Source organism: Gorilla gorilla, chromosome 17 (genome assembly GCF_029281585.2).
Source record: "Gorilla gorilla gorilla isolate KB3781 chromosome 17, NHGRI_mGorGor1-v2.1_pri, whole genome shotgun sequence".
NCBI classification, from domain to species: Eukaryota; Metazoa; Chordata; class Mammalia; order Primates; family Hominidae; genus Gorilla; species Gorilla gorilla.
The window spans coordinates 47,316,712-47,343,405 of NC_073241.2; the positions used below are offsets into that span (position 1 = coordinate 47,316,712).

At 40.5% G+C, this 26,694-nt stretch overlaps 1 protein-coding gene across 4 annotated transcripts in view; it reads left to right on the forward strand.

The window, feature by feature from the left end:
* Positions 1-26,694, forward strand: part of LPIN2 (lipin 2) — an 88,702-nt gene that overhangs the window by 34,924 nt on the left and 27,084 nt on the right. For all 4 annotated transcript variants that reach the window (XM_063699436.1, XM_004059129.5, XM_063699435.1 and 1 more), the window contains 2 exons: positions 17,996-18,196; positions 24,301-24,396. In XM_063699436.1, the coding sequence (XP_063555506.1) occupies positions 18,005-18,196; positions 24,301-24,396 (288 nt within the window). In that variant the 5' untranslated portion in view covers positions 17,996-18,004. The remainder of the gene's footprint in view (positions 1-17,995; positions 18,197-24,300; positions 24,397-26,694) is intronic.

The window sequence follows — 26,694 nt, forward strand, 5'->3', positions numbered from 1 at the left end:
CATCTGACTCATCACTGAGTGAATCCCTGTGGAGCTTTCAAGAGAAAATACGGATTTCCCAGACAGACTGAAGCAGAACTGAAGGCAGTAGTGGAGGCCAAGAATAACTGTTTTGTTTTGTTTTGAAAATGAAACTACAGACTTTATTCAGATTCTTCTTACTAATGTCCTTTTTCTGTTCCAGAGCCCAACCTTACCTTGAATTGTCCTGTCTCCTTAGTCTCTTCCAATCGTGACAGTTCTTTAGTCTTTGCTTCTCATGACCTTGATGTTTTGATGAGCACTGGTCAGATATTTTGTTGAATTCGTCTCTACTTCGGTTTGTCTGATGTTGTCTCATAATTAGATTGAGGTTGTGTGTTTTTGGTCAAAATACCTCAAAAGTCCTTTTCAGTGAGTCATACCAGGAGTCCCTGAGGTCAGTGTGTCTTAAGTTTTCCCGATCACTTGATTATGGTGGTGTCTTCCAGGTTTCTCTACTATAGAGTTAAATTTTTTTCCTTTTGTAATGAATGTGTATCTTGGGGAAAATACTTTGAGAATATCCAGACATCTTGTTTATCTTGTTTCTCCTTCAACTTTATTTTTTATTTTTTATTTTTTAAAAGACAGAGTCTTGCTCTGTCGCCCAGGCTGGAGTGCAGTGGCGCAGTCTTGGCTCACTTCAGCCTCCGCCTCCCGACTTCAAGCAGTTCTCCTGCCTCAGCCTCCTGAGTAGCTGGGACTACAGGTGCCACCACTCCCGGCTTCTTTTTGTGTTTTTAGTAGAGATGGTTTCATCATGTTGATCAGGCTGGTCTTGAACTCTTGACCTCAGGTGATCCACCTTCCTTGGCCTCCCAAAGTGCTGGGATTACAGGTGTAAACCACCGAGCCTGGCCTCTCCTCAAACTTTTGTCTTCTATTTTTAACATCCATTGATGGATCTTGCCTTCCATAAATAATACTGTGATATATTCCAATAGTGAGTTTCTAGTTTCTTCATTTTTTCTTCATTAATTATAATTCATCTGTAAGAGCTGTCATTTCTCACTTATATATTAATTTATTCTATCAGTGAGGACTCAAGAATATTTTATTCAACTAATTGTAATCTAGTAATCCTGTTTTGTTGCTCAAATTGTCCTGTGTTTAGCTCTTGGGAGTATACTCCTGTTTTTTCTCTGACATACGTTCGCTCTTTTGATTTTGAGCATTTCCCAGTCTCTGACTCCACAAGATGCTCCAGCATTATCTTGTATTTTCCTGCCCACAGCCATGGAATGAATCAACCACTTTTCCAAGGAGCCCTGGTTCCTTTTATTGGAGAATGATATTCAGAAAGCAAGATCTGAGCCATAGATATGCACATTGTTTTGAGAGTATCCTTGATTCTAGGTCCTCTTAACAGAGACTTAGGATATTTGAGTGTGTTTTCTAGCTCAGGTATAAACACATCAGTGCTTGTGCATCTAGTTACCTGTGTATATACTTTAAAACCATGGGTTCATACCGAGACCTCCAATTCCAGTCCAGCACCACAGGGTTCATTTTAGCTTCCTTTCTAGGAAGTTTTATTTTTAGAAGCTTTCCCAGGTGTTTATGATTTTTTTTTTTTTTTTTTTTGACAAGGTCTCACTGCCACCCAGTCTGGAGTGCAGTGTAGGAGGCAATCTCTGCCTCCCAGGCTCAAGCAGTCCTTTCGCCTCAGCCTTCTAAGGAGCTAGGACCTCAGGCACGTGCCACCACACCTGGCTAATTTTTGTATTTTTTTGTGGAGACTGTGTTTCTCCATGTTGCCCAGGCTGGTCTTGAACTCCTGGGCTCAAGTGATCTGCCCACCTTGGCCTCCCAAAGTGCTGGGAATACAGACATGAGCCACCACACCCAGCCCCAGCTGTTTATGATTAATTAGTCTTGGGGAACGATGACTTTTGGATGTATATCTGTGGATCCAAAGGCTCTTACGGCTTAGTTAAGTACTCTTTGTTAATGAACAGTCTGTTCCATGGTGAAGTATCGTTTTCCATAACTGGGTTAATCATCATTTCTTCTTATACTAAAAAGAATTTTTATGTCACTCCTAGCTAGCTCTCATTAGTAAAGTAAGTCCCCTGTTTTGTGTGGGAAGTGGTACAGTTTCATGGCCAGTATGCTTATAAACATTTGTCAGAGAAATTGAGCACACCTCAGGAAATGTTTAGTGGGTTGAATGCCCAGGGAAGCTGTTAAACATTTTTAAAAACATGTAAACAATCCACGCAGACAAATGACAGGCTTACGATTCCACTAAAACCAAATTTATTTTAATCCTTGAGTTATCTTCTTTTTGATAAGGCAGCCTACATTCTTTTTTCCACGTGTAGCTTGCTTTCTAAAGCAGGTGCTCTATCAGACTTCTTGATAAGCCCTTCAACCCCGGTTATTGAGAGTACTGACTGTGAACTTTGGGCCTGCATGTGCTTGTTAATTTAGTAGCTGCCACCTTAGCTACAGGAGTTGCAATGGTAGTCCATCTGGCTTGTTCTTACCCTCATTTACTAGGATACAATATGGTACAGGTTGAGAGACCTTCACCCCAGGGCATTAACACAATTAGGGCACGTAATTACTTGACATTTTAAACTTGTCCTAATTGTGTTAATGTTAACTGTGATATTAACTCAAGTTCTTTAATGGGTGAGAGAGGATGAGATGGGAAATAAGGGGGATGAGCAAAGTTTAACATGCCCTTCCCTAGACATAGAACCTATAGTAATATATTACTTTGTTTCCAGTCTGGGGCTGTAATTTGGATAGTGGAAGAATCGTACAAATTCCTGACTTCTAGGTCAGTGTGTAAATAGAAAAAACTTCCGATAGAGTTGGAGTGTTTCAAAGTTGGAGTGTTTGAATTTTGGATAAAATTCAAAAAAATTGTATCCCACCAATGTCAGTGATAGTCAACCCTGAAAATACTGCACATGGCTTCTATAGCAACCTGCTAAAATTGTGTGCCTTTTGTATGTGGAATTAAGCCAAATAATCAGATTTCCTGGCTTATTTTAGAGTTGCTTATGGTTATCAATAGTCACCACCAAAATAGGTTTACTACACAATTCTTTTAGAAGGTTTAGGATAAGGACATACCCCTTAAAACACACTTTTATGTTCATAACGTAATCGTATCTGTAAGACTACTCATAATAAAAGGCTTGGCTAGGCGTGGAATCCCACCACTTTGGGAGGCAGAGGTGGGTGGATCACCTGAGGTGAGGAGTTTGAGACCAGCCTGACCAACATGGAGAAACCCCGTCGCTACTAAAAATACAAAATTAGCTGGGCGTGGTGGCACGCGCCTGTAGTCCCGGCTACTCGAGAGGCTGAGGCAGCAGAATCACTTGAACCCGGGAGGCAGAAGTTGCAGTGAGCTGAGATTGCACCATTGCACTCCAGCCTGGGCAGCAAGAGTAAAACTCCATCTCAAAAAAAAGGCTTAAGATTTTTCATGTATGGTAGCATATGGAAGAATCATCATAGCCTTCTAAAGGCCTTTATGAAATTCCTACCCACACATAGCCTGAAAATTCCATAAATTTTTAGGAGCTGTTTTAGGTTTCAGTGAAACAAGAATGGGTATTTAAGATGGACATACCAGGGCTTTTCAGTGAAACAAGAATGGGTATTTAAGATGGACATACCAGGGCTTTTGTCTGGTCATGTCTCTGGGTAACTGCTAGACTATAGATAAGTTGCTTCTCTGGGCCTCAGTTTTCTTATTAGTACAATGAATATAACATTTACCTCACGTAGTTGTGAGGATTAAATCAGATGAGGTACGTAAAATGGCATTTGGGGTTTAAACAATTTTTTGTTTGTTTGTTTGAGTCAGGATCTTGCTCTGTTGCCTAGGCTGGAGTGCAGTGGCACAAACATGGCTCACACTACAGCCTTCACTACCCTGGCTCAGGCGTTCCCTCCCACCTCAGCCTCCGGAGTAGCTGGGACTACAGGCATGCGCCACCACACCCAACTAATTTTTAAAAAAATTCTGTGTAGAGATGGAGTCTCCTTACATTGCCCAGGCTGCTCTCCACCTCCTGGGCTCAACGAATTCTTCTGCCTTGGCCTCCCAGAGTGCTGGGATTACAAGTGTGAGCCAACGCACGCAGCCTAAAATGGCGATTGGAAGGGGTAAGTTAGTGCCCTCTCCACTTTTTCCCCCATCATCTCCCTGTAACTAACATTAGGAAGAATAATGAGTAAAACATCTGAATTACAGCTTATGTAATTTGTTGAGGATATACAATGTTTAAAAAGTTAAGACCATGAGAAAATGAATTTGAATTTTCACCAGTATAGAGGTGAATTTACATTTTAAGCAAATCCCACATGTGAAAATCCAAACTTAAAAAACAGTTATTTTACAAAGGAAGGATTTCTCTAATAACAGGCTCCCCCAAGGACGCTGAAGATTCCTTAAAAACAATACCAGTAAAAGCCCAGGCGCGGTGGCTCACGCCTGTTAATCCCAGCACTTTGGGAGGCTGAGGCGGGCGGATCGCGAGGTCAGGAGATCGAGACCATCCTGGCTAACACGGTGAAACCCCATCTCTACTAAAAAATACAAAAAAATTAGCTGGGCGTGGTGGCAGGCGCCTGTAATCCCAGCTACTGAGGAGGCTGAGGAAGGAGAATGGTGTGAACCTGGGAGGCAGATTGCGCCACTGCACTCCAGCCTGGGCCACAGAGCAAGACTCCGTCTCAACAAAACAAAACAAAACAACAACAACAACAAAACAATACCAGTAAAATCAACTTTGTAAAAAGATATCTTAGCAATCCCGTTTTAAAATATCCAAATAAAATGAAATTATGTTCACACAAATGCCTGTACACAAATGTTTATAGTACAGAATGAGCATCCCTAATCCAAAAATCTGAAATCCAAAATGCTCTAAAATCCAAAACTCTCTGATGCCACAAGTGGAAAATTCCACACTTGCCCTGGTGATAGGTCCCAGCCAAGATGCAGTTAAAGCTTTGTTTCGTGTGCAAAATTAATTGAAAATATTTTCTATAATTACCTTCAGCCTATGTGTTTAAGGTGTATATGAAACATAAATGAATTTTATGTTTGGACTTGGGTCATTATGTATATGCAAATATTCCAAAATCTGAAAATATCCAAAATTCAAAACATTTCTGGTCCTGAGCATTTTGGATAAGGGGGATACTCAACCTGTAGTTTTATTTGTAATTGCCGAAACCTGGAAACAACCCAGATATCTTCTAGCTAGTGAATGGATAAACATTTGATACATCCATGCAGTGGGGTACTACTTAACAGGGAACAGACTACTGATACATGCAGCAGTATTGATTAATGTCACGTGGACTGTGCTAAGCTAAAGAAGCCAGAATCCAAAGGTACATACTGTATGGTTCCATTTATATGATATTCCAGAGATGGCAAGGCTAGGGACAGAAAGCAGATCAGTGATTGGCATGGGTGGGGAAGAGGGATTGACTCCAAATGGGTTTGGGCATTTTGGATAGCAGTCTGATTGATCTGTATCTTGATTATAGTGGTGGCTACAGCAATGTGTGGTCACAGCTAACAACTGTACACTACAAAAGGGTTAATTTTCCTGTCTGTAAAGTGTATGCTTTTTTTTTTGTTTAAGAAAAATCTATTTTGAATAGTTCAAGGTACAGCTATTTGTAATCTTAAAACTTCATAGCTAAATTGGCATGAACATTTAGCTGGAATTTTTTCTGTGCTGATAGGTATAACCATTACACAAAGGTTAACTTAAGTAATAGTTTAATATCTTTCATTATTAATTACAAACAGAATGTTGAACTGATTACAGTTCTTAATGATTTTACTTCTTGCATTTCTCTCTAGTTGCCAGTCAGGTTAAATGTTCCCTGTAACAGCATCTGTCACCTCATGTACAGAGGTCAAAACTGGGCATATTTTAGCCTTGATGGGAACAGACAAGAATTAAATTATCAGAAAGTTTCATGACAAGGTTTTATTTTCATTTTGGGAAATGAAGGGAGAAGCATTAAAGAGAAATGTGGGAACAGGAACCATTTAGTTTTACAGAGCTATGATAGTTTGAAACAAGTTTGGCCATGTGAGTGTTGTCGGGGCTGAGGAAGGGAGTTGGGGCCCCCTTTTGAGGGTGCTGCTTACCGTTTTAGGATCTCCTTAAGCCATACATGTTATTTTGAAATTTAACGATAAAATTGAACACTAGTTTTTCTTGCTCTGGTACCAGGTTCTATTTCTGAAGAAAATTAATGTTCTGGTACATTATTGAGCACAGGAAAATTAAACTATTGTTTCCAGCCATTTTCCTTAAAGGCTGTGCTCTGTAGCATAATTATATTGGGCATTTTCATAAAAGTCAGCTGACTAGTAGAAGATGGATAACTTTGTGGTTGTGTTTCACTTTGTTTTCTGTAATAATGCAGTTACGGCACCCTTGCTTCTGCCTCGGCTGACTTCACGCTGACTTCCTCTGATGACCAGCAGTCTCTGCTGCAAGTTGCTGCTGTGCTGCTCAGTATTCTTCAGAATGATCTACTTGGCTGTCACTTGTTCTCACGGGGATATTTTTAGATTTACCCATCCTGAGGCGGTGTCATTTTTGTCACTGACATAGACTAGATTTATGCAAGTTTTTCTCTGTGAGGTCTTCAGCAGCTTCTGGAGGAAAGTATTGGTCTGAACACCTGGGCATTGCTTTTGGGACTTTGGGTTAACTTCCGCCATGGATTTCTTTTCTTTGTTTTTGTTTTTTTGTTTTGTTTTGTTTTTGATATGGAGTTTCACTCTGTCGCCCAGGCTGTAATGCAGTGGGGCGATCTTGGCTCACTGCAACCTCCACCTCCTGGGTTCAAGCGATTCTCGTGTCTCGGCCTCCTGAGTAGCTGGGATTACAGGTGCCCACCACCATGCCTGGCTAATTTTTGTGTTTTTAGTAGAGAGTTTCACCATGTTGGCCATGCTGGTCTCGAACCCCTGACCTCAGGTGATCCACCCCCTGCCTCGGCCTCCCAAAGTGCTGGGATTACAGTCGTGAGCCACCGCACCCAGCCTGTTTTTTTTTTTTTTTTCCAGTGCATGGTTATATGTATCTTCACTTACCTCTTGAATTTTACTCTAAGTCAGTGAGATAAAACACAACACTGTGTATATTTCTCCCTCTCCTTGCTGATTCTGTTCACTAGGTCTTGCATTCATTCATTCATTTATTCTTTGGTCCATTCATTGATCCAAAACCACTTATTAAGAACCTACTATTGCTAGGCACTGTGCCAAGCTTTCAGGAAACAGTGAAGCTTGCGGGACTTTTCTCTTCCTTACCGGAACTCAAGAGTTTGAAGGTGGCCTAAATGTTCGTGCCGCGTGGTGAGTGCTGTGGTAGGGAGAGGGCAGGGGGCCTTGGGCACTCACAGCAACAGATCCCATCTTGTCACCTCTGCTTTCTTCTCAGCCACTGAGCCCACACATCCTCCCCTATCATCTTTTTGATCTTTGCCTTTGTGCTCTGGGGATTCACAATCTGTTGTGGATGTACGTTCCTTTTTGATCCCACTTCCTCCTTACCCAGGGAACCTGAAACATCCTTGCTCCTCTTACGAAATACTAGATTAACATGAAAACTGGTATTGGCTTTTGAAGAATTGTCCAGAAAATTATTGGGCTGACGACTGGGGTGGGTAGAAGATGGGGGCTGGTAATTTTTGAAGATGAAATAGGTGATGTTTATGGTCCTTCCTTAAGTTATACCTGCTGAAAAGCTGAAGTAGACGCTGTCGTTGAGTAAAGGTCTAGGCCGCCACTCGGAGAGAGGGTGCATTGCTATACTGGGAAAGCGTCTTCCCTTTTCTGAGCCCTACTCAGTCCAACAAAGCAGTTCATCTGTTTATAGAAAGTGAGTGTGTTGAAATCATCATAGAGAAGTGAACTCAGTGAGCAGAAGTCTGAGCTTTCAGATTCCCTCAAAGGAAATAACATGGTGACAGATCCAAAAATCCTAATTTAAAACTTATCAGCCCTGAGAACTAAGCTTAAGGCCAGCTTCATATTTTCTCATTTTTAAAAAATTAAAAATTTTTTTCTCAACAGATTAAGTTGTTAAGTAGAATAAAGTGTTATCTGGGTTATGTTTGAAGCATGTTCTTGCTAGTTTTGCCAGGCTGATATTTGCAGGAGGGTGTTTTAGGGCTCCAGGTGGCTTTATCCAGTCAGGATCTAGCCTGTCTGATTTAAGTCCTTTGTTGGCAACATTGGAAATGGACTCTGAAAAACCACACAAAGAAACTTATGACTGGCTCATCGTTCAGAGAGATGCCAAGAGGGCAAGAGCCAGGGCCACCTGGGGTGTCAGTGTTCCAAGCTGGTGGGCCTTCTGCATCCCATCTCAGGTAGCCCAGCCCTCCCAGTCTTGGGTGGCCTTGGCTCTCCATATACGTTTCATGAATAGATATTGGGCCAGATGTTTCCCACCCCTGTCAGCCAGCAGGTACCAAGGCCTGGGTCCCATATTATAGACATGGCTACTGGGGGCTCACCCTTGTGTTTCGGTGCCTCTCTGAGCACTGAAATAATTGAAATCCAGGGAGCCCTGTTTTTACCTTCAGATCTAGCCATTGCATTATGTGTCTGTTTAAATTCCCAAACAGAAATATTAAATCAGAAAATCCCCTCTTCTTACTTACGTATCCCAAAGGTTGATATTGAGTAATATTTGGTTGTAATTGTGGAAGGGGTCCTTAGGCAAGCAGTCTTCCCAGGCCAGAATTTCTGAGTTTTTTCACAGAAGCACTGCCAGTTCTAGAATTTAAGTATCATAAAACAATCAGGTCAGCTGTCATTAAAATGTCTAAAATTCTATTACTATCTGTTGCTTCCACTTCTGATCCACACTTAACAGACCTTGACATCTTTATACGACAGGATGTGAACTTGAGCCCATAACAACTTAGTCTTCATAACAAACTTAATCAGGCTTAAGAGGAGAAAGTTCTTGCAACAGAGCCTAGAGTTAGTTCCCAAACTTGGGTGTCTGTCAGAATCATGGGTAACAGATTTTTAAGACCTCATTTCCAGCTTTTTATGTAGTAGGTCTGGGTTGGGGTTCATGAACGTGTATTTGTTTTTATCCCCCTTTCCCATATTTTTCATGAATGAACCTACATTCTTAAGCACCAAAACTTGCTTCTATTGCAGACAGTCCAAGGACCACTCTTTGAGAAATACTGACCTAGAGTGTGCTCCTTGCCAGTTTTCCTCATTTAGTGGGGAAAAAGAAGTTAGATATAAAAACCTCCCTGACTGCGACTTCAAACAGTGGAGGTGATGGGGTTGCTCTGATTTAGAAAGACAGAGTTTGTGATCTACAGGGAATTGACTAGAACCTCAGATCCTCCAAAGCACACCTCATCCTGGCTAAATCTCATTCTCTCAGGAGGGAGTCCTCTGAGGCCCAACACCAGCTCAGAACGATTCAAAAACTCCCCTGTACTTTTTCTCTGTAAAAGACAAAGGACAGGACAATTCCCAAGGCTCAGAGCCTTTGTGTAGTCAGTTTTCTGTTGAACTGATTTTGGAAGTAGCACAAAGTAGCAAGAGCTCTTACTTTTACATGGAACTATGCTTCCCTAACCTGGCTCATCTTCATAATTAGTTCTTAAGCTTTAAAACAGTCAGAAATATGCATTTTTTAAAACCACCCAGAATGATTTTCATGTACACAAACTTTTGAAGCAGTGTGGTAGTAAGTAATGTTCTTTAAGTTCAACCTTGATAGGAAGTTCCCCACCAGGTCTACTCTTTTTATTTCCATATCTCTAAGTTGGTTCATGCAACAGTCATCAAGACTAACTGATTCTCAGCTCCCTGTGTGTCTCTTCTACCGTAGAGCTGTGCAGTCTCTTGCCTGAATTTGTTGTGGTGACTTCTGGAGTAGTCTCTCCGCCTTTAGCTACCTCTTCTCTAGTTCATCCTCCCCCTGTGACCTAATCTTGTCGCTTCCCTGAACAGAAGAAGCACTGATTGCACCCATTGCCCACATGATAAACTTGCACAGGGTCCAAGGCCTTGTGTCATCTCACTTTTGTCTCTCAAACTTAGCACACTTTCCCATAAGCTGTTCTGTCTGCCTGGGACTGCCCACTGGGAACCTTCCTTCCTTAATCTGTTCAGCCCTTTACACATACTTCCACTTCTAGAACAAATATTTTCTGCTGCTTGAAGCCTTACCTAACTCTCCAAGCAGATTTTTTCTCTTTTTGTTCTCTAGTCTTCCTAACAGTCTCCCAAATAGCATTATCATAAGGGATTATATAAGACAGTATTTGTTATATCTCTTTCAAGAACCAAGGTCCTCTGAGAGAGGATGAGGGCAGAATTTTGTTTATCTTCATAAGGACTTACTGTAGTGACTGGCATGAAATAGGTGCTTAATTTTGACTGTGTGAAAACTGAACTGTACCAGAAACAGGCCAGTATAATGGGCATCTTTTTTTGTGATTGTTTCTGAGTTAAACCTGTAGGAGGATTACATCGAGTGGCCTTTCCCGGGTAAGGCTTCTTCCAGATTTCCTTTTTCATTGTGATGAAAAAGCTGTCTGGATACTTGGTGTATTCAGGAAGTTTGCTGGGAGGCACTGGGTTTTCGTTTACAGAGTCTGTACGGGGACTAAATCGTCCTAGAAATGAAGGAGAACACTTTGACCAGTCGCCCTACACTGCTGGGGCAGCAGGAGACCCGCTGTGTTCTTGAGGAGACATTTGGGGCTCTTTCTCCACTGAAGGTCTAGGAGCGGTGAGTGTTAGATGCTCAGCTGTCAGCACTTCTCATGGGCCATCTTAGCTTCAGGGAGACCGCATGGGCTACCGCATGGGCTACCGCATGGGCTTTAATGAACCATCTATTTTGTGCTCCTAGGGGGTAGGCCAGGTTGTTCTTGTGCGGCTGCTGTTTTCTATTTCTTGTTTTATAAAGTGAGAATTTAAAGATAGCTAATATAAAATAATACAAAACTAAAGAAACAAATTGGCATTCTACTATGACGGGGAAAAGAAATAACCAGGAAGTACAAAGTAAGGCATTTGCTTGAATTTAAATGTCTGAGAACAGCTTCCCTCGGAAAGGCTGGATTCCCCGTCAGGGCTTGGCGTCGGGAGTCTGTGGCCCTGCTTTCAACTTATCCTAGACTGCGCTGTGTTATATACTCTTCCTTTCTTCTGTCTAGCTAAGTTGTAACCTCCTTTCATTCTTTGTAATCCCTTAGCATCTGGTGGGCACACTGTAAATGTTTTGTAAAATGTTGACTCGGTTAAGCACCTACACGATGTGGGCAAGCCCCTGGGGGACTGTCACCCCCTGCCCTCCCTGACCGGGGAGAAGCTTGCGGCAGCTGCTGCTGTGGGTACCTTTGCGTTTCATCACTTACTTTTGGGGGAAGTTTTTACCATCTAGAATCCCCCCCAGATTCATATTGGCCACCTCTAGGTTACTCTGGGATTCTTTGAGAAAACCATAGGGATTTAGTATAACCTGAGTTCAGGCCTCAGATTTTTTTTGCCCTCAGGGACACCACATGACCTTGAGACCCAATGATTTAAGCCATGGGTCAGAGGTAGTGGAGAAAGTTGGGACCCTGAGTATAGGTAGAACTGGGTTCTAGTGAATAGTAGACACCTCTTATCTCAATCTCAAATTGAAAATGAAATTAATAATGCCTGCTAGCATAACCTACATTCTCTTTTTGAAAATCAAATGAGGTATGTTTGAGGAAGTTCTTGAAAAATATTACATGCTAATCAAATGCAAACAGTAATCATGGGTGTCCTGAAGGAGTTTGGTTCAGGAGCACAGGGGCAAGCTGGAATGTTTACCTACATCCTAGGTAACAGTGTCCTGTTGTCTATTTCCTGAAGCATCTGGTGTCTGTCTTCCGTCCTAGCATACTCCTCATGTCCATGAGCAGAAAGTTAGCTGCAATGGCATGTTCTTTGGTAAAAGCTGTTTTAACCTCTGTCCGTAAGCCTCACGACATGTGGCGCTCCCAGGAGTCTGCTTTGTAACACTGGACCATGGTCCAGCGGGAGGGTTAATAGTAGTGGTGTGAGGAGACTTGGAGGGTAAGTATGGCTTCTTTGGACTCCCTGTAATCATTTCATCTTTAAGTAGTCAAGTCGCATTAAGTAAAAATGATACTCAGATTGCTGAAAGCAGCCCACTTGCAGTAAGAAATCTGGAGGCTTCATGAAGGCTTTTATCATGTTTACTTAGAGCATTTCTGTTACTTAGAGATGCAATTAAGGGCTTAGGTTCTAGGCTCATACTTGAGTTTGAATATTAACTCTGCCACTTAATAGTGTGCTGACCTTGGATATTTCTGAACCCGAGTTTCCACATATAAATGGGAATACCAAATCCATGGGTATCTGTGAAGACTACATGAGATAACATACAGGTTAACATAGCACTTGACACATGAGAGACGTGTAACAAGTTTAGTTGTGTGTTCGTTGGTAGTAGTACTAACAATACTAGTACCGATTAGATATTTGGAGATAAACTTAAGAAACAGATTTTGAAACACTTAAAATAGTGGTTTAGAATGTATCCATTTTGAGGCCAGTCGTGGTGGCTCACACTTGTAATCTCAACATTTTGGGAAGCCAAGGCAGGTGGATTGCTTGAGCCCAGGAGTTCAAGACCAACCTGGGCAACATAGCAAAACCCTGTCTCTACAAAAAAATACAAGAATTAGCTGGGCATGGTAGCACATTCCTGTAGTCCCAGCTACTCCGGAGGCCAAGGTGGGAGCATCGCTTGAGCCCAGGAGGCGGAGGTTATAGTGAGCAGAGATCGCACCATTGCAGTCCAGCCTGGGCAACACAGTGAAACCCTGTCTCAAAATGAAAATAAAAGTAAATAGAATGTGTCCATTTTGTGCTGATAATTTATGAATTTTTTAATTGTTTTTAAACTACCTTTTATCTCTGATTACACTTTTCCTTAACAAAAGTTATTTTTGATTGAACACATCAAATAATTGAAATAATTTTAAGCAGTTTTTGTAGGAGGGGGATTGGTATTTGAACTTATTTACTGATGCTTTTTTTTTTTTTTTTTTGAGATGGGGAGTCTCACTCTGTCACCCAGGCTGGAGTGCAGTGGCACGATCTCAGCTCACTGCAACCTCTGCCTCCTGGGTTCAAGCGATTCTCCTGCCTCAGCCTCCCGAGTAGCTGGGGCTACAGGCATGTGTCACGATACAGGCCAATTTTTTTGTATTTTTAGTAGAGATGGGGTTTCACCATATTGGCCAGGCTGGTCTTGAACTCCTGACCTCAAGTGATCTACCTGCCTCGGCCTCCCAAAGTGCTGGGATTACAGGCGTGAGCCACCGCGCCTGGCCCATTTTATTTATAAATCCATACTCCATATAGTGATTATTCATTTTAGTTTCTTGATGCTCAGCAAAAGATGCTAAGCTGATCTTCAAACTTTTGGTGAATAACGAAATCTTGAAAGCTACCCATTTATTCCAGTGTGTGTCCTTTTATACCTTAAAATACTTGATAAGAAAAATATGATAGTGGGCACTGTCAAATTTTATGCATGAAGGACTAATTTGGCGTATTGAATTTTATATGCGAAGGGCCATTTGGTCTCTAATAAGTATTGTAGTTGCTTATTTTCTACTGCTTTTTTTTTCTTCACTTTTTTATTTGAGTAATCAATAAGTACTTCTTTTCCTTCGGAGCTCCAAATATTTAATCTAGCCCATGGGAAGGTACCTAGGCCTAAACAGCACACTGTATATTACATACACTGTATAGCAGTCAGGCCATATCTGAGCCATTGTGTCTAGTTGTCTTTAAATATCATTTTTAAAGATGGACATAAATAATTGTCATAAGAGTCAGAGTAAACCCAATCAGTTCAAATATTTTAAGGAACAAGAATGCTTAGCCTAGAGTAGATGAGACTCTGATAAATTCTTTGGTGTGTTGTGGTTTCATTTGGAAGAGCGTGGTAATATTCAGTGTGACTTCTAGTGGACATAATAGTTCTCTGACATTTTTATGGACTTCTTGGTAAATTAGCAAGTCTCTGTCAACTGTAATGATCCCAAAACTGAAATGCAGCATAGCATGCGATGTTTAAGAAGAGACTTGTCTTAGTCAGCTTGGGGTACTGCAGCAGAATACCATAGATGGTATTTGGCTTAAACAACAGACATTTATTTCTTACCATTCTCACAGATCAAAGTGCCAGCCGATTGGGCTCTCTTCCTGGTTTGCAGACTTCTTGCTGTATTCTCACGAGGAAAGGAAAGAGAGCGTGGTCTAGGTCTCTTTCTCCTCTTAGAAGGACACTAATCCATCACATGGAGGCTCCACCCATGTGACCTCATCTAAACCTAATTACTTCCCAAAGGCCCTGTCTCCAAATACCATCACATTGGGCGTCAGGGCTTCAACATATGAATTTGGTGGTGGTGGGGGACAGAGGGAGGTCATAGATATTACTTAACTTTTCTAACCCTCATTTCTTTTTTTTTGAGACGGAGTCTTGCTCTGTCACCCAGGCTTGAGTGCAGTGGTGTGATCTCGGCTCACTGCACCCTCTGCTTCCCAGGTTCAAGTGATTCTCCTGCCTCAGCCTCCCAAGTAGCTGGGATTACAGGCACATGCCATCACGCCCGGCTAATTTTTTGTATTTTTAGTAAAGACGGGCCTTCACCGTGTTGGCCAGGCTGGTCTCGAACTCCTGACTTCAAGTGATCTGCCTGCCTCAGCCTCTCAGAGTGCTGGGATTACAGGCGTGAGCCACTACACCCAGCCTTAATTGTCTTTAAAAATAGAAATAATACCACCTCTAAAGTAGTTCTGAGATAGTAATGTATAAGTTTAAGAATTTGGGATGTTATGAGCTTTCAAAAAAAGAGTTGCTTCCGGTGTGATTATTGTTAGAGTATTTCAGAGATGTGTTAGAAGCGTTTTTGGTATTTGTTAAAAGAATGGGCTGGATGTATTCTTCTTGTTCCAAGAATCAGCAAGTGCGCTTTAATATTTTTCTTTATGCCCGTAAGCCTCAAGATAGGGATGCTGCTCTGTGACCATTTTTCATTTCCACATTTTGCTTTCTGTGTGGGCATCTCCAAATGAGCCTGCCTTTCTGGTTATATATTCTGTCTTTGCTTTTGCTCTTTTTTCTCTGTGACTTCTTGTTTGTTTCTTTCTGCATGGCTCTCCTTTGGTCTCTGTCACTCTCCATTATTTATTTTGTCCTCCCACATTTTCCCTCATCATTCATGATAAAATAGGAGGAATAGTTTATAGTGTGTTATTTTGCTATATTTTTTAAACATTTGGGTTACATCATTGTGTATCTTTTCTGCTGCTGGTTCAGAGTGTGGCTTTCCCAGGTGTTGACCAGAACAGGTCTGACTTGGTTCTTATTGTGTAGCTATGCTGGGCTAGCATGTAGGAATAAGGTATATGGCACTAGATTCTGCTTCAAGAGCAGGCTGTTTAACATATCCCTCATGCCTATGACGAACAACTGCATTTCCTCCAGACGTAACTAACGGTGAGGAAGCCTCTTTCCCCAGCTCTGTTGGGGTGACCCTTCTAGCAGACAGCTGCTCATCATACCCAGGGTGTAGCATGTTAAGCTACAGGCCTCCCTTTACTTTTGTTTTACCAGCCTTCACAATATAAATGTCATTGTTTCATTATCTGTCAAGACAAAACCAGTTATTTGACAACCAGTATTTTTCTACATTTAGCAACTGGCATTTACACATTAGGTTTTCCCATATAACAGCACATCCCTTAACCATGGTAGTTAAAATAATCTTGAATAGATATGGTTACACTTAATTATGAATTTTATGCTGTAGTTGATGGAAGCTTGTTACACATTTATAAGACTTGTTTGTGGCTGAATGTCAATGCTTAAAAGTTAGCATTTTTTTGTTTATTTTAAGAAAAGGTCTAACGTGGTTTTTTTTTCTTGTAATAAAATTCATTTTAACATTGCCACCACCATTCAAGCAGTAATACCAAGACTGACTGCTTGGATGCTGTTTAATTCATGTGTGTGCCATGTAGGTAAAAAGCATGTTGTGAATATGCATTACTTACAGAATATGGAAAGGATGCATGAGATCTAGCTGTGTTATTTTTTAGAACCACATGTGAATCTACAGTGACCTCAAAATAGGAATTTAATTATTAAAAACATAATGGGATGTTATATGAATATTTTGATGAAACACTATTTCCTCCCCACACTTTTTTTTATGTTTCTTATTTTTTTAGTCTCATTTATTACTAGTTCATTTGTTCATTCATTCAGTAAATGATTATTGAGCACTTGATACGTGCTTAATTTGGTTTAGCTATTGAGGTCAAATCAATTATTCCAAAACCATCACCAGATTATAATTGTTTGATATCACATAAAGGATGTCATCTTATTTTGTTATTTAGGAGTAAGTTTTGCAGCACAAGCGTTTTCCAGCTTTTCTATGGGTGCATTTAAGGGCCTTGGTAACATTAGTTTTAAAATATTTTAAAAATTTCTTCCAGGGTAAAATTATCATGGCGATGCTTCATGGTGTAGAACTGATGGGCCTTGATTACACATTCATCTGCGTGTAGGAACAGGAAACAATTTAGAATCAGGGCTCTGCTGTGGCCACTCATCTGTGAAGAGCAGAGTGAATTTCTGTGCAGGCAGATATCCTGGAGGCCCCTGAGTTTTCCCAAGAAGACAGCATTCTTTCTTCCAGTTCAGTTTTGGACTCACTTGGCAACACAGAACATGCTCTCTGAAACTTTTCAGAGCATGGACCTTTAAGCTCAAGGCAGCCTCCAAGCTGGGTGTAGAGAAACCACGAGCTGCTTATGGCAGACAGCCTGGAGAGCAGTCAGTCAGTCCTGTGGTTGGGTGAAAGTTGGCCTCTGAATTAGCTGGAGCATTGGAGGGACTCTTGGTTACTCTCTGTCATTCCAGTCCCCAGAATGGCTTTCACTGAATTGTGCTTTGGCATAATATTAGGGGTGTCAGCATCTAATGAATAAAATGTGGGGGTGTATTCAATAGCTGGAAGTAAAATCTGACATTAGGACTGAAGGGGGGGGATTTGGTTTTTATTAGTGGAAAAGTTGGGGATGGGGCCAAGACAATAAAGCCACCCCTGGCTTTAGCTGTACTTCCTCTCCTTTGAGCCTTTCTGGAGAACTCCTTGCAGACCTTTTGATTGTGATTTGAATAGTGAATTGAGGTTGAGGAACAAGAGTAAAACCCTTTTCTGTGCTTTGAACTTTGTAGAACTTGATTGCATGTTCCAGTTAGTTATATTGAGTCATTGAAGGGATTTTTCTGTAGAAGTAATGTTATAAATGGGCTAGGCTCAGGCAGACTTGCCAGAGTTTATTTAATCTAGCATGTGTCCGAACTATGCTATTCTGGTAATAATAGTTCCTTACAAAATGTAGCTCTCACTAATTTATTACATTGGTTCTGTTGGAAGATGAATCTCTGGTTTCTCCCGGGGATGATGTTTGTTTTTTCTGTTTGGCTGCTATGGCCAAAGTGGATGCGGTAGCCACAGGTTCCAAAGGGTCTTGGGCAGGAGGTCAGGGTTCTTTGGTGATTCTGTGCTGATCCTGAACTTTGGGGAAAAAGTCCCTAATGGCAGTCAGTACTATCCAGGTTGCTGGGAAAGGAAAGGGAATGCCTCAGGCCCTGGCTGGAGCAGCCTCTCAGATACAAAGGAGAATAGTCTCGGGTGGTCCGTGTGTGGAAATGCGTAGAAACAATGGTAGCATGAGACTGTTGGGTTCAAAATTAATAAGGCTAATGATATGAAATCTGGCATTCAAGTGAGTAGTGTCGTTTTTGTTACGACTGTTATTTCTTTGTCTTTGTCAATAGATCACAAATTTAGTGTTAACATCTCATCTAATTTTTGTTTCTTGTAGTCTCAAACCATGAATTATGTGGGACAGCTGGCTGGGCAGGTGATTGTCACTGTGAAGGAACTCTACAAGGGCATTAACCAGGCCACCCTCTCTGGGTGCATTGATGTCATCGTGGTACAGCAGCAGGATGGCAGCTATCAGTGTTCACCTTTTCACGTTCGGTTTGGAAAGCTGGGAGTCCTGAGATCCAAAGAGAAAGTGGTGAGTGTCCTCAAGGAGAGGAAAAGTCATCCTGAGATTCAAAGAGAAAGTGAGTGAGTGTCCTCAAGGAGTAGAAAAGTCATCCTCTATGAATAAATCGCTATTGTGAGTTTTCTAGGCCTTTTTTTTTTTAACCTGAATGATGTTGAGACAATGTTATGAGAAGTCAACCTTTATGTATTGCTTTTGAAGTTACTTTGAAAACCACAAAGCTCGACTGCAGAAGTCTCTTCAAGGGAAAGGGAAACTGAAAATTATTATAATAATCTTACATGTTGCAACTCAGAAAAGCAAAACAGAAACTAGATGGGGGAACGTAGGCATATTTAGAAAAAGAAAAATTTCCTTTATATAGTATTTTTAAATACTTAGGTTAATACCTTCATACTAATTGTAAATGGAATAGGTTGGTATAATCAAGAAAACACACACACACACACACACACACACACACACACACACACACACATTTTTGAGTCGGAGTCTCGCTTTGTTGCCCAGGCTGGAGTACAGTGGTGTGATCTTGGCTCACTGCAACCTCCGCCTCCCAGGTTCAAGCGATTCTCCTGCCTCAGCCTCCCAAGTGCCTGGGATTACAGGCACATGCAACCATGCCCCCCTAATTTTTTGTATTTTTAGTAGAGACGGGGTTTCACCTTATTGGCTACGCTGGTCTCAAACTCCTGACCTCAAGTGATCCACTGGCTTCGGCCTCGGCCTCCCAAAGTTCTGGGATTACAGGTGTAGAGCCACCGCACCTGGCCGTATTTTTTTTTTTTAAACGAAATTAATTAATGCCACATTTTGTTTGTTTTGACAAAGCTGTAAAAACTTTTGTAATCTAAATTCTGTTGTTGATACCAGGACTTGTCCCCATATTTGACCGAAATGCTAACCAACAGACCATAGGCTGGTTGACTTTCGTTTGTTTTAGGGAAGATTCATTCAGGAAGAAGATATTTGTGTAGGTTTTTCTTATCCTCTTCAGGTTATGGAGCAGCTGGAAGTTTTGCTAGTATATCTGATGTCAATCAAATTAGAAAACAGAGCTAGTAATAACACTTGGCAGGTACAGAGATTTCTCTTTCTATTCTTGCCTCGCAGTATCTACTTAAATAACATAGAAAGGCTTTGTCAACATTTTAAAGCACAACAAAAGATCCTCACCATTTTCTGGCACAGACCTAAAAGTATGTGGTAGAGGACCACTGGTGTAAGTCAAAAACATTTATTTTCAGCTTTTTGCTATTTTATATAGCTGATCTTTAAATAGAAATTTCCCTCTATTTAATTAAACTTAAATGTTATTTTGAGAGTGAAAGAAAATGGATTTCACAAAACTAGATATTCTTTTTCTTTTTTTCCTCCAGGAAAAACATCTCATTTCTAGGTATTACAAAATCAGTTTCCACTGGAGAACCACATTTCAGGGTAGCAGGGCTTGTGTGGTCTGGCCTCTGTTCAGAGTCACCCTTTAGAAAGCAAAAGCAGTTGCAGTTTACTTAGGGACTTAGAAACTTTCCATTGCAAAACAGTGTTATTTAGCCATAGTTTAGCTTCTCTGAAATTTTTTCTTTCTTTGTGGTAATACCAATAGTACCTTCAGACTGGACCTGTTCTGGGGGAATTGGCAACAAACTGAAATTTCCCATTAGTTGTGTATGGATCTATTGTAAAACTGCTGATAAGGTATCATCATCATCATTTTTTTTTTTTTTTTGCTGGGATTGTTTTTTATCACATTGGATCAGTGTCTGGCCTTTCAAAATGGAACCTGAAGGCAGATATATTTATAAGCACGTATGCATCTGTAAATGGTGACCAAGTAGATAAAACACCTTTTCCTGCTTGCTGTGTGCCTCTAATTTAGGAAATAATACAATTCCTGTGCAAAAGCTACACAATCGTTGTGTTACTATCTTGTCAAAACGTTGCATTTTTAATAGGAATGTACTCATGAGACACAGGAAAAGAGAATTTTTTTCCTCCTACTCCCTTAGTATCTCAGAAACCCAAAGAATATGTTTGGGAGGAAATTTGGCCATTTGATTTACCAAAACAGCTTTCCTGTGAGAAAACTGAAAAACTGTGAGAGTAAAACTGAAATCATGCCTACTTTGAGATACACTGGCAATTTGCATTAACTATTTGCCTTATTTTAAGTCAGTTTGGGTTAGGGAAAGCTGGCCATTGATGTGAAAGTAAGACCCCAAATTTTCAAATATGAGTGTACCTATGAAGTGAATTTGAAATCATGACCACCTTGAAACACTGTTCAGAGAGATGTAGTATAATAATTTTCCCACTGCCATTGATATGTAATTGTTTGGTAGAACAGCAGTACTCACAGTAAATTTAATAACTTAGGAGTTTACTTTTAGAAGGTAAACGTGTACTTGATATTTTAACATTTATTGATATCAGAAAAAGCTGATTACTTGATTATTTATAAAAGTTTTTTTTCTTTTTTTCTTTCTTCCTTTTTTTTTTTTTTTTTTTTTGAGACGGAGTCTCGCTTTGTCGCCCAAGCTGGAGTGCAGTGGGGCAATCTCTGCTCACTGCAACTTCCGCCTCCCTGATTCAAGCGTTTCTCCTGCCTCAGCCTCCCGAGTAGCTGGGATTACAGGCGCATGCTACCACGCCTGGCTGCTTTTTGTGTTTTTAGTAGAGATGGGGTTTCTCCATGTTGGCTAGGATGGTCTCAAACTCCTGATCTCAGGTAATCCACCCGCCTTGGCCTCCCAAAGTGCTGGGATTACAGGTGTGAGCCACCACGCCTGGTCAGATTATTTATCAAAGTTAAATAACCCAGTGTGTTAAAACTATTTTCATTGCTGATAACAGAAATTTACCCTCTACTAGCTTAGGCAAAAAAGCTTGCTATCAGAATTCCCTTTTTCTTTCCCCACCTCTCCTCTCTGCTTCCACTTCTGTTTTCTCTTTAATGTAAAATGGCCACCAGTACCTCCAGGCTCACAATCTGTTAACTCATCAACCCTAGTGGAGAGAGAGCTTCCTACAGAAGTATCAGTATTTCATCAACCCCAGTGGAGAGAGAGCTTCCTACAGAAGTATCAGTATTTAGTCTCCCTGTCAAAGGAACGGACATATCTCTGGGACCAGTTTCTGTAGCTGGGAAAGGGATATATTTATTGGCTTGGACAACAGCCCACCTCTACTCCCTAAAGCCACACCAGAAATACAGGTTGAGTATCCCTTATCTGAAATGCTTGGGACCAGAGCATTTTGGATTTCAGTTTTTTTCATTTTTTGGAATATTTACACTATACTTACTGGTTGAGCATCCCAAATCTGAAAATCTGACGTCTGAAGTGCTCCAGTGAGCATTACCTTTGAATGTCATGTAAATGCTCAAGAAGTTTCAGATTTTTGAGCATTTTTAGATTTCAGATTTTTGGATTTGAGACACTCAGCTTGTATATGATTTGAAACAGGATGAATAGACTCCCAAAAGACATTTGAGATATTCTTACCCAAAGAGTGGTAAGCTAATTCAAAAGTCTAGTACATCGACTGTTTCTCAGAGATACCAGTTTCATTTCAGCATCTTAGTCCTATATTATGTTCAGCACAATTAAGCCACAGTGTAAGAAGTAAGACTATATGGAAATGAGGGGTTATTTTTAAAACTGTTTTACTAGAATTTAATACATCAAATTAGTGTCCTTTTTAAAATAATCACGTTGGTGGGAAGAATTTGTTCCAACTTGGTGCTCTCTCAAAATATTTTTAAAATCTTTGTGTTGTTGTTGCCTGAAGAGTTCACAGCATATTCTTTTAAGTATTGCCAATATTGGCATAATTTGATGTTAGGTTTAATTTTTGGAAAGACCAAACTCCATTTAAAGTCACACAAAGATGATAAAGTAAGTAGTCACATTGAGAAATGTCATACTTGATCTCTAAAAGTAAGGGCTGTGAAGTGTTAATTTTTCTGAGATGGTGTATGAATAGTTTAGAGTCTGAATTTGCATGTTAAAGAAGCATTCTTCTATTTTCCCAGCTACACTGTTTAAATGGATAGCCTCCAAAAATGAAATTAGTTGCTCAGATTGTCCCATATACTAAGTGGGACATACCGTTAGTATATGTCCTTCAAGTTGGGTTCCTTTGAAATGCTCCCATCAGTTTTTGAACCCTTCCTTCCTGGTACCAGAAGGTGTTCCAGAAGAAGCTACTTCCCTGCCTCAGCTCTGGCATTATTTATTTTACGCCAGTTCCTTTTATTGAAGAATAGTATTTATGAACAAAGATCTGGTTATTAGGTGTGCTCGTAACTCCTGAGGTATCATTGCTTCTAGGCAGCCCAAGCTGGCAGAGCCAGGAAATGGGTGGATGTGTGCACGTGTACACACACACACACACCCCCACACACTCCTGCATCTATATATGAAAATCATGAGGGCACACGGGTTCCTCCAATTCCCATCCACTATCGCAGGCTTCTTTCCCCCTCCTTATTTATAATTTTTTTCTCTTTCAACAGGAAACATGGCTCTGATTATCGTCAGTATATCTGCTTAGTTACTCAATCCTAGGAAACACAAAATAGTTTCAGAATTGCTAACTCAAATCTCTGTGAATGTATTAACTACTGCACAATATTTGTTTGGAGTAACATATAACATATGTCTTTAGACTTATAATACAAGTCAAAATACTGTTTCCAAGGTAAGGTTAGTTCCATTCTTCCTCACTTCAGTGTGGTTATATTATTCATACATAGGAGGTTTTTTTGTTTGTTTTTGTTTTGTTTTGTTTGTTTTTCTTTTTGAGACAGAGTTTCGCTTTTGTTGCCCAGGCTGGAGTGCAATGGCGTGATCTCGGCTCACTGCAACCTCCGCCTCCTGGGTTCAAGCAATTCTCCTGCCTCAGACTCCCGAGTAGCTGGGATTACAGGCGGGCGCCACCATGCCCGGCTGATTTTGTATTTTTGGTAGAGACGGGGTTTCACCATGTTGGTCAGGTTGGTCTCGAACTCTTGACCTCAGGTGACCTGCGCACCTTGGTCTCCCAAAGTACTGGGATTACAAGCATGAGCCACTGCACCCGGCCCATACATAGTTTTATAACAAGCATTTTGACAAAATATGTTGATAAGGTTTGGATGTCCCCTCCAAGTCTCATGTTGAAATGTGAACTCCAGTGTTAGAGGTGAGCCTGGTGGGAGGTGTTTGGATCATGGGGGCAGATCCCTCATGGATGGCTTAGCACCATCCACTTGGGGATGAATGAGTTTTTGCTGAGTTGACAAGATCCAATTGTTTTAAAAGTGTGTGGCACCTTTGTGTGGCACCCCCAGTCTCTTGCACCTGCTCTATGTGACGTGTCTGCCCCCACTTCGCCTTTCACCGTGAGTAAAACTTTCCTGAGTCCTCCCCAGAAACCAAGCAGATGCCAACGCCGTGCTTGTACAGCCTGCAGAACCATGAGCCAGTTAAACCTCTTTTCTTTATAAATTGCCCAGCCTTATGTATTTCTTTATAGCAAACACAAAAATGGCCCAACGCATATGTCTACCTGAATTTTTTTTTTGACATGATATTACTTATCCCATCGTTTCACCTGGTTCTTGGGAAAATGGAACCGCCATCATCCGTGACCAGTCACAGCACTGATTGTCACCTGTTACTTACGTAGTGATCTGTGGGCAGAAGAGCTGTCAGTGAAGTTGTACTTGATGCAGTTGCTCACAGCTCACATACTGAGGTTCCTGAAACTTGTGTGTATCTGAACCGTGTGAGGTGAGGCCTGCCTGTGCCATAACTTGGAAAGTGTGCAAATGTTTGACAATAATATTTCCCCCATTTTAAATTTGAAAAATAATTTTAAAATTTTTATATGTTGTAAAAATAGATGGTGAAACACTTTCTTTCAATTCCTGGTTGTCCATCTCTCCCTCTGCCAGCTCCATTTGGCTTCTTAGGGGTTGGGTAGGGGCAAGTAGCAGTGTTTCTCAGAGGCTGTAGTTCTAGGAACCTCAAAACTATGCTAAGTTTGGCTCGAGAACTCAGAGTTCTGGTTTAGTTTAACTTGAAGGAAAGATTCCTTGAACATTAAGTCATACTTTGTTTCTCCCATAGATTGATATAGAAATCAACGGCAGTGCAGTGGATCTTCACATGAAGTTGGGTGACAATGGAGAAGCTTTCTTTGTTGAGGAGACTGAAGAAGAATATGTAAGTTTGCATGGGTCACACCCTCCTTACACAGTGTTCTCAGGCCTCTGGTACGTGGCCCAAACGGACTGTTTAGCAGTTTTTTATGGTTGATTGTACAGAGGACTGTTGTTGGCAAGACAAGCTTTAGTTTCATGTTGAAGAACTAAGCTGTCAAAAAGGAGCTGAAGGGATGAGGAGTTTTTCTCCATAAAAAGTTTCAGGGTGCAGGGAGCATGCTGAATGCACGTACTTGCACTTTTTGTAAGGGAAGGCACATCGCTTTCTAGCTTTAATGAGCTTTCTTACTTAGTGTTGCTTCTGGTTCACATATTGACTTGAATACATTCAGTTCTGCCTGAGTAAGGCATTTCTCTTCTGGCTATGTGTTTATCCACATGTGCCCTTTCGACTGGGAATCATGTTTACCATTTTGGTTGGGATATTACATCCCTCACCTTGAGTAGTCAGGTGAATTAATTTATTATGATCTCAAGAGAGTTAAATTAATTGGCCTATATCCTTTTATAAGTGATTACATGTTTGACTTCTTCTAGCAAACGAGCATGATTTGTTAAAATCCCCCCTCCCCAGCACACACATTCTGTATCTACTGATTTGAAGGCTAGTTAACGACGGATTCTTGATGGATTCAATGTGGATCTTTTTATTTATTTATTTATTAATAATAGATTTTGCATTCTCACCAAAGAACTCAGATCACGTAACGTGAATCTTTTTAAAAATTCTTTCAAAAGCATCAGTACATCATTCTTCATAAAGAATAAAGTCTCAAATAGCAAAACTGATGAGCATCAAGTTATTAAGGATACAGGACTACTTTTTTGGCTTTGAAGATGAATTTACAGTTTGATACAATAAATTTACAAAGAAAATTATTACCAAAAAATACAATAGCAAAATGAGATTATCATTTTTTGATTGAGAAACCAACAACTTAGGTACCAGTATGTAAAGCAGCATTGAAACACTATGATTTATGAAGGGGAAGCTTGATCAGACTGGTGCTTTTTCTAGTTTCTTCATTACTTGTCTTTATAATACCTTGTTTGCATTTACTTGGCCTAAGCAACATTTTTCCTTATCAGAGACAGAGGCAAAGAGCAGAATGAAACATAATAAATGACATCTGTCAAAAAAAAAAAAAACACTTTTTGTATGTTTCTTAAAATTATGTATAATTCATAACACTGAACTTCTAGATCAGCAGGCACCGTAAGTGAGAGGACTGGGTTATTGATGTTAACCTCGTTTTCGTGGCTTATTCTGACAGTTCCGCTAAAAATTATGCTCAGCAAGGACAACTTGGAAAATGTCAACTTTTCAGCCTTTTTCTCCCTATTCCACATATGACTACATTGACCAGAGTTTATCTTGTGTAGTATGCTTCTCTTTAAAATAAAAAATTGTTAATTTATCCAACAAATGTTGGAATTACTACTCTATGCCACATGCTATGAATACAACATGCCTCTGTTCTTCTAGGGGTTCGTCATTTAGAGTAGGATAAAAATGACCAAAAACCCAGTTTGTTGCCATTTATTTGCTTTTTTTCTCTCAGATTTTTCTCATTTAATTATATGTCATCAACATTCTTTTCAAGTCTAGTTCTAAACCTAACTCTGTGCTTTTAATAGCTGCACAGTATTCCATAGTATGGACATACCATAGTTTGTTTAACCATTTTCTTGCTGGTAGGCGTTCAGGTTATCTTCATCCTACAAACATTGCTATAATAGAACTAAGAAATACCACCAGAAACAAAAAGAGCTTTCAGTAAGTAAAATAAAGATCATTGAATTAAAAATCCTCAAAGTCAGAGACCACGACCTCTCATCTGGGTTTCTTTTGGACATTCAGAATATCTTATTACAATTTCTCTGTAAGTGTGTGTTGCTGGTGAACACAGATTTCTCCTAGGTAAATCAAACTTTAGCTTCAGGGTAATATGTTTATCAAAGCTAAGTTCAAAAGCTTAATAAAAAAATAATTACAGAAACCCATACATTTTCAGAACTATTGTTTAAAAGCTTGAGTATTTTAAATTATGTGAGGTTAACTTTTTTGTTGTTGTTTGTTTTGAGATGGAGTCTCACTCTGTTGCCCAGGCTGGAGTGCAGTGGCATGATCTCGGCTCACTACAACCTCCCCCTCCCAGGTCCAAGCAATTCTTCTGCCTCAGCCTCCTGAGTAGCTGGGATTACAGGCATGCATCACCATGCCCAGCTAATTTTGTATTTTTAGTAGAGACAGGGTTTCACCATGTTAGCCAGGCTGGTCTCAAACTCGACCTCAGGT